At 36.1% G+C, this 8,102-nt stretch overlaps 1 protein-coding gene across 1 annotated transcript; it reads right to left on the reverse strand.

The window, feature by feature from the left end:
• Window positions 1-704: 704 nt before the first annotated feature.
• Window positions 705-7,900, reverse strand: LOC131017333 (protein SENSITIVE TO UV 2). Its single transcript, XM_057946056.1, has 12 exons — window positions 7,418-7,900; window positions 7,196-7,234; window positions 6,981-7,081; window positions 6,469-6,560; window positions 6,047-6,333; window positions 5,650-5,718; window positions 4,875-4,957; window positions 2,615-2,956; window positions 2,435-2,541; window positions 2,132-2,295; window positions 1,703-1,899; window positions 705-1,187 (listed from the first exon to the last, which is right to left on the reverse strand). The coding sequence occupies exons 1-12, from the start codon at window positions 7,796-7,798 to the stop codon at window positions 923-925; spliced, it is 2,127 nt and encodes a 708-aa protein (XP_057802039.1). The 5' UTR covers window positions 7,799-7,900; the 3' UTR covers window positions 705-922.
• Between the last annotated feature and the right edge of the window lie 202 nt (window positions 7,901-8,102).

Below are 8,102 nucleotides of genomic sequence, written 5' to 3' on the forward strand. Positions count from 1 at the left end.
CCCTTCATTTAGAGGGATAAAAAGCAAACACACTCTTAGAGTTATAGGAAATTCTACTCTAATATACTCCCTCCGTCCCACTCCCACTCTAATAGATTCATTTCTTTTGGACACGGAGATTAAAAAACTTACTTTTTGGTAGTAAAATGGTGTGGTCCACATCAATTAAGTACATTTTTTTTTACTTCAAATAGATAACGAGCCTATTGGAATGAGACGTCACAAAAAGGAAAATAAGCCTATTGAAGTAGGACGGATGGAGTATATATTAATATTAGAGGAAAAAATTTCATTTAGGTTAAAAAGTAAAGTATATAAAGAACTATGCAAATTAATATTTACGTTATAAAAAACTATGCGAATTTACTCACAACAAATATTTTTGTACTTTTAAGTAGAATCATCGTAGTGATTTGATGCAACCTGACGTGAAAATATATATATGAAATTATTTTCTTAATGCCACGTAACTCAAAACAATATTGTTTTGTCTACCGGCTCAATCCTATTCTTGCAGAGCAAAGTCTCAACATTCCAATTATTTTCTTCAAAGTTATAGTTCTATCAAATAAGAGAATAGCAGTGAGATGTAAAATCAAATTTTGGAAAAGTTATATACACAAAATAGACAAAGCAAATAAAATACATAACGCTAAAAAAAGTACATACATAAAGTCTTTATTGGAGTAGTATTTACTAATTCATGGAGTAGTATTTACTAATTCATACAAGTAATAAATTTGAAGTGAATTTACATAACTAATTCAAGATGAAAGCATTAATATCACAAGACACCCGACAAAAAGGGGTAACAAGCCGATGGGAAAATGGCCTTGAATGAGAAAAAAAATTAAGACATTTAAGGGTAAAGAATAACTTTGCCATTATTTACCAAAAAAAAGATCATTACAACTTTTTTCCCTCACGAAATATTATCTCCCAAAAATGTAAAAACTCTTTTTTTGAAGACGCCAGCCAACTTCAAAATTTCACATTCTCTAGTTTGCCTTGTCGTGTTATCGTCCTGCCATAGTAACTTGCCATTCTGAGTTAACCGGTTAGCAACCTCCACAGTCGTGCTAGCCATGTCTCTCGTTGCTGTCAATGCATTCAGAACAGAGATGGAATATTGAGGATGGGACACAAGTCTATTCAAAAGGATCAGCGCCTCCCGTATCAGCAAACATCTGTCGAAATGAAAATGCAGCAGCACAAGTTAACGAGCAGTAGAATGAAACTGAAGGATTTGATCGAAAATCATAAGCAACTTGTCCTGGAGATTGAACATAGTCCGTACTTAATGAAGCCTACACAAACTTAGATATTTTGAATTCAACAAAACTTCAAAATTTGAAGATCCTGGTGCTGGAAGCTAAGAATATGTTCATTTCTAAGGTTACTTAAGATATGAAACGGAGCCATTATTGAACTTACAACCAAAGAAAATATTATAGGTGACAGATGAAAGGTAAAGCTTTGCATTTAGACTGACTAATATAATAAAACAATCATGAACTCTAAACAAAACAGCTTGACATCATGAAGAGGTGACCATCCACTGATGAAGCACTGGCGGAACATTAAGTTCTTTGAGCTCTAAATCAACATATTATGGTGACAAAAAATCAGTAGACAAGACTAAATCAGTTTGTAATAGCAGACTATGATTTAAAGTCAAGGCCAAAATTAAGCAGAAACTTACTGTTCCAGGACAATTCTGGATCTTCTAGAAGATTTTGATGCCTGAAGATCCAAATCTGATAATATGCTTTGCAAAATGATGGCAAGGAAATTGGAGCCCTTTGGAAGCCTATGATTTAGCAAAATTTCAAATCCAGATTTTCCTGACGAACCTAGGAAAGCTAGAAAAAATATAGCATTTCTTCGAAGCCTCATCTCCTGAAAGTTAAGCAAATTTTAAGATAAATGATCCGTTAGAAGTCCAGGTTAGAACACCAAATCGTATTATTCTGATAAATCCACACAGCATGCAGCAAGGAGAACAAAAACAACCACCAAGCAGAGTCAAATAACTGGTCAGATGATAACCAGGTAAGCAGCGAGATATCCGATAGTCTAGTATCTTATCTTGCAGGTTTACAATTGTAAATTTCTGAAAGATCAGGCTTACCTCTGCAGTAGCACTCCCATAGCAGGCTACACAATCTGCCAAGCCAATTAAGATCTCATTCAACCCTTGAAAGGTTGGGAAATTGTTGTCATTGATATCCTTAGAGCATGTGAGATCTCCATCCTCTTTTAAGCAAGAAGAGATCATAGCTATGACTTTGGGACCTTGTAAAAATACAGCAAAAGAAACAATTATAACCAATAAAAACTTGAACATTCTGATTTCAGGAAATGTACTAGCAAATCAAATTTCTTTATCTGGTTAGAATTTGCCTTCCAGCCAAAACAACATATAGAAACTCACAATTACATAGCAAATAAAGAGCATGAACAGCTTGGTCTTGCACAGAGAATCCAGCTTCCCTCCTCAATAATTGTGATAAACTATGAAACACCGATTCCCCAGCAAACCTGTTTTAAGAGGCCCTTAATCAGAATGTTGTATTGGCAACAAAATGATTGTACCCAGCAAAAGAGTACTTACTTGTATCTCTCCAAATAGGCATTATGTCTCATAAGAATCAGATTCATGATTGAAAGTGCCTCACACCTTACTCGTTCATCATCGTTTTTAGTGGCAATTAGGCACATACGTTCAAATAAAGATACTTGATAGACTCCAGACACAGATGCCGCACAGCTATGATTAGCAAACCCACTAAAATCAGAGGTTTTAGCATAAGACAGTTTCAGTGCAAAGGGATTTTGGCCCTGCTTCAACATCTCTGCTACATTTGCAAAGCTTAAGATTTCTTCCTCCGCACCAAATCTATTTGTAGCAGATTGAACAATTCCAGAGGTGGATTCCTCAACTGCAACATTTTCCCTGGTACAGTACACTGGAAAAATCAAAATAAAGTAGAAATGGACATTTAAAGCCCGAGCCATATCAAATTTTTTTATTTATTGTTTTACTTTTTTGGGAGGAATTAGAAGAAGCAAAGGTTCGAGCACAAGGCTTGAAAGGATGGAACAGCTTCAAATAGGAAGCTCAATCTAAATGCCATAACATGACAAGGACATATGACTGCAACTGATTATTACTGCAGTCTAGATGGCATGATGTAACAATTTCCTTTTTGATCTATCCACAAAAAATTTGTCACTTCTATTTATAGTAGTAGGGTCCACGCAACTCCACTCATACTTAAAATGGGGCCCTTACTTCACTAACAACTTCAGTCACATTTTATTAAAAGTCATGCCGTCCACAATGTGGCAATTTTTTGTGGACAGAGGGAGTGTATGTGTTGCAGATAGAGTTTATCATACAAGATCAGAAACGAGTCCGCAGCCGCTTCGTTTGTTACTCCCTCCGTCCCATTACAAATGTCCCATTACTTTTGGGCACAGAGATTAAGAAATGTGTAGAAAGTAGATAAAGTGGATTGGTGAAAATGATTTAAATATTAGGTATAAAGAGATAATATATTGCCAAAAATGGAATGGAACATTTGTAATGTGACATCCCATTATGGAAAGTGGGACATTTGTAATGGGACGGAGGGAGTATTTCTTAAGTTGTTAGCATATTACTCCCTCTGTCCCACTTCACTTGGCGTACTTTCCTTTTCGGGTCGTCTCACTTGACTTGGCTTGTTTCCTTTTTTAGTAATAAATTTTCACTACAAAAGTCATGAGCCCACATACTTTACACTACTTTACACTACAATCTTCCTTTCCTTAATAACCGTGCCAAAAAGAACTAGGCCAAGTGAGGTGGGACGGAGGGAGTATGTTTTAGTCCAGTGTAACTTTGGGCTACTAGTTCCTATGTGGGTTTAGCAAGCCCTTTTATCCTTAAGCTTCTCTTGGAAGCTACTCTAGGCTTTCCTTGGAAGCTACTATTGACTTCCCTGGAAGTCAAGCTAGGAAATAAAAGAAGTCTTTCTCTTTCAAAAAGACTTGTACAGGATTTTGGCTGGAAATTTAGCGGCACTGATTGCCATTTGGACAGAGAGAGTTCCTCTTCAGTAGTAGTTTATCCTTTGAAACTCAGCGGCGTTGTTTGCCGTTTAGACAGAGAGAGTTCCTATTATGTTGTAGTTTATCCTTTGATTATCTATATAATTCCTCTTGGTTTGGTATTTGTGTTCGTGTTCTCTTTACTTCTATCAGTATGGTATAACATTTTCCGCATCTTGGTTACATGTGCAGCATTATACAAAAATCTGATTTTGAACATCTCATTTGACCAAAATATTTAAGTTCTACGTCTCACTTCGCATGGCCGATTTCTTTTCTTCAAGGCTAGTTAGGAGAGTAAGATTGTAGTGTAAAGGTGTGTGGGCCCATATTTAATATAGTGTAAAGTGATTACCCAAAAAAGAAACAGGTCGAGTCAAATGGGACAGAGGGAGTATTATATACCAAAGAAGAATAAGAATGAAAAGGATAAGAATCATTAACATTTCATAATTGCTTGTACTTCATATCTACATTTTGAACATAATGAAGATTGATTTGTACTTCTAAGCGAAATAAAAATAGTACTATCATAAAAACCTCTAACATATAAGGATGTGATTCTGATTTGTTTTAAAAATAAACCAACACTTAGGTCCACAGTTTTGTATGATTTATTTCAAAAATTGGTCAACAGAAAGAGTCCCAATTGTTCATGACATTGAGAAGATATATATAAAAATCAAATAGAATTCGCTGCTTGGTTTAATTATGAAGAAAACTATCTTAATCATGGCAAAAATTCCAGCAGAGATAATTCATACAATAGTTGTTCGAACCTTTCACAAAATTCCTTTTCCATGCTGGATGAATCACTCAAAATCTTGTGTAAAACACGAAGAGACCAATGAACAATAAAAACCTGCACATGGACGGACTTTTGGCTCAGCGAAAGAAATACAGATGGAGAAAATGACATGCATGCCACCATAGATTTAATAATTTAGTAAACAACATTAGGCTTCTTCTACTTTTAATCATGAATGATGATGATGATTATGAAGTATAGAGTCTATAGACTAGTAAGTAGTAACATATGGATGGTTGCAACTATTGATCAAACAAAAATGAAATTAATCGTGTAGAGCAAAACTCACTCATTGTTTACATAATATACTACAGTATCTTATTAGATTGACCTATTCCTATATGTCTGATATCTGATAATAATGAAAAATTATGATGAGAAAGATACCATATCCACTTTGCATTTAGAGATTGATGTTTGCATGAAGTTACTTACTCCATAATACTGAAGACGATAACTATCAAATAGTTGTTACAAGGAACTAATAGTGAAATGAAGTTGATGTATATGTGCATATAGAAGTTTATAGTGTCTGAGTAACTAGGCATAGTGCATGGACAAATCAAAATTCTAAAAAAGAATTGATTCTAGAATGCTAAACCAATAATACATTTATTTAAACAATATATAAAAGCATAATAAGTACTATCAATTGTTGTACAAAATGAAATGTAATTTGATCAACTATTAATTTCTAAAATCAACAGTAATCACCAAAGAAATGCTTACATAGATTGTGAACTCACATTTTTCAAATTACAAAGATCAACCAAAGCTTCTAACAAGTCCTCCAATCTCAAAATATCATTACTAATCTGCAAGGAAATTATATACATCAACAATGACCCACCCAGACACATAATGATATAATTAACTAAGCAAGCAAAGGCGAAAAGATAAAGTGACCGACTGACTATTTGAATGACTACTAAAATCTTTCTTTGAATTTAATTTGGCATTTTACTGATAAAATAATGATATAATTAACTATGACAAAGTTGACCCTCTATTTAAGATTTTTACGTACAAATAAGGTTTAAAGCAGGAACGGTACATTCCAAAGTTAGACAGCACAGCTCATACTTGAAAGTAGTCACTCATCATTAGTTTGCTATCATGCAAGCAGAACTTATAAGCATTTACCTTGGTGAAGACAGAGTATAGATGTAAGACTTTTGCATATTCTATGGTCTGAAAAGGACTCTGTTGATCTGATGAGGCCATGTTTGAGCAATTTTTAGGGGAGTTCAGGTAACCAAACAGCACATGAAAATCCATTTCACAAGTCTTATACAGCTTTGCAACTAGAACCCTTCCCTGTTTTTGGTCATTTGAGTTCCACAGATCAAACAACTTTTCGGAGCGGCAACAAGTTTCTTGTGAAGCCGAAGTGCTTACGTCAGTGGTTTTATATCTTCCTGTATCACACGCTGTTGTACCAACTCAACAACAATAATATTAATATAAAACACACCAAAGCAGAAAAGAAAAAGGAAGATTCCAAAAGAGAAACAAAATCAGACAACACATCCTCTTGTTTGATCTTTGAGAAAATGCTCACCTACATTTTGTACAGGACCCAAGCTTATTATATGGTTTCACATTTTGATGGGCTTCAGGTATCCCAGGATTCAAAGGGTTACTATTGAGGCCATCCCTATAACAAAAAAAAAATCATTCATGTATATTCTCAAGATTAGTGGTCAACGTAATAATGAACAACAAGCTAAATCGAAACATGAATACGGCATGAAAAGGATCTATGCCCAGAAACATGAAAGCAACATAAAGAGCCCGGAAATGACTTTTTAACCCTTAATGGAGGAGATGCATGATTGTTCAGAATTCTAAGTTGATTTATACTTATTAGTTACTAAGATCTCCCCAAACCCACGAAAGTTTATTTAATTCAAACAGGCAGACACATAAAGACCACGGAAATGAAATAAAAGTTGGTTCGAAAGATTCCAAATGATTTTTCACTCTAGAGATCAGTAAGCAAGACAATGAAGCATGTGAAGCCCCTATGCATAGTGAGTATACGATATAAACAAAGAGAAGATAGAAGCCTGCTTACATCTCCATATTCTTTCTGAGATTAACTTCAGCATCTTTTGCCATTCTAAGCTGCTCCAAGTTTTTTTCCTTTTCCTTTCTAAGCTCCGAGCACTCCTTCTCCTGAAACCAACAAGCAACAACCAAAACAGCACAAGCTTAAACTTCCTCACTGAACAAAAGATCATCAAAGCCCACTTTTCTGAGAGTAAAGCAGCAGAATTCATGAATATTTACCAGGTGACTAAGCTGCTTCGAAACACGATTTAGCTCTTTCTGCAATGACAATAAACATCACGAACAAAAGATTAAATTGAAAATCATCAGAAACCTAGAATCCACAAATAGATAAAAGGTTATGCTAAAAATTATCAGAAACCTAGAATCCACAAATAGATATGTTTTAATAGTTCGTATTAATCCTGATTAATAATATGCATATTTAAGTATAACCTCAACCTGTAGTGCACCGAGTTCGCGCTCCTTTGCAATGTCGGTTCCGTGAGGGGCAAAAGAGTCATGAATGGCGCTCGTGTGGGAGGCTTGGGGAGCTCTCTGAGACAGTTGGCGAGGAGGTGAATAACTGAGTTCCGACGGAGGCGGAAGCCGCCGAGGGGGAGGGAGAAGCGGAGTGTGAAACTGCGCCTGAGGCTGAACCGGCGGCTGTTGTCGATAAGCCTGGGTGGACAAAGCAGCTTCCTCCAACTTGACAAGCTCGTCCACGAAGTCCGCGTCCCACACGTCATCGTCGTCCAATTTGTCTTCGGCATCTAAACCCTGATCCGCCATCGTCGTCGTAGCGCCGCTTAGAACTGATACGCGCGGTGCACTGGATTCCATTTTCAAGGGTTAAAAAGGTGCTTGCGGAAGATGGAGGAGTTTGGGGAGGTGGGTGAGAAGGTGCCGTTTTTAATTATTTTTTCCTTTTTTTTTTTTTTCAAATTTTCTATTTTCGATCAATTGGGTCACTTTAGCATGGAAATTGGACCCCACTTTTTCAGCATTAGCATCCGAATCGGGGGGGAGGTACACCTTTCACGGCGTAATCTGGATGTTTAGCTCCGGCCCGAGCATTTTCACCGGGCCACACACGAAACGCGTATAACATACCAAACTAATGATTATACCAGCTTATATTTCCTAA

Source organism: Salvia miltiorrhiza, chromosome 3 (assembly GCF_028751815.1).
Source record: "Salvia miltiorrhiza cultivar Shanhuang (shh) chromosome 3, IMPLAD_Smil_shh, whole genome shotgun sequence".
NCBI classification, from domain to species: domain Eukaryota; kingdom Viridiplantae; phylum Streptophyta; class Magnoliopsida; order Lamiales; family Lamiaceae; genus Salvia; species Salvia miltiorrhiza.

Bases quoted from the DNA above. Each gene is read 5' to 3' on its own strand.
- LOC131017333 (XM_057946056.1), bottom strand. From the start codon at position 7,798: ATGGAATCCAGTGCACCGCGCGTATCAGTTCTAAGCGGCGCTACGACG. The intron at 4,958-5,649 runs GTGAGTTCACAA...GTCCATGTGCAG, and splicing joins ATCTTTGTAATTTGAAAAAT to GTTTTTATTGTTCATTGGTC. The intron at 2,957-4,874 runs GTTCGAACAACT...GTACTGTACCAG, and splicing joins GAAAAGGAATTTTGTGAAAG to GGAAAATGTTGCAGTTGAGG.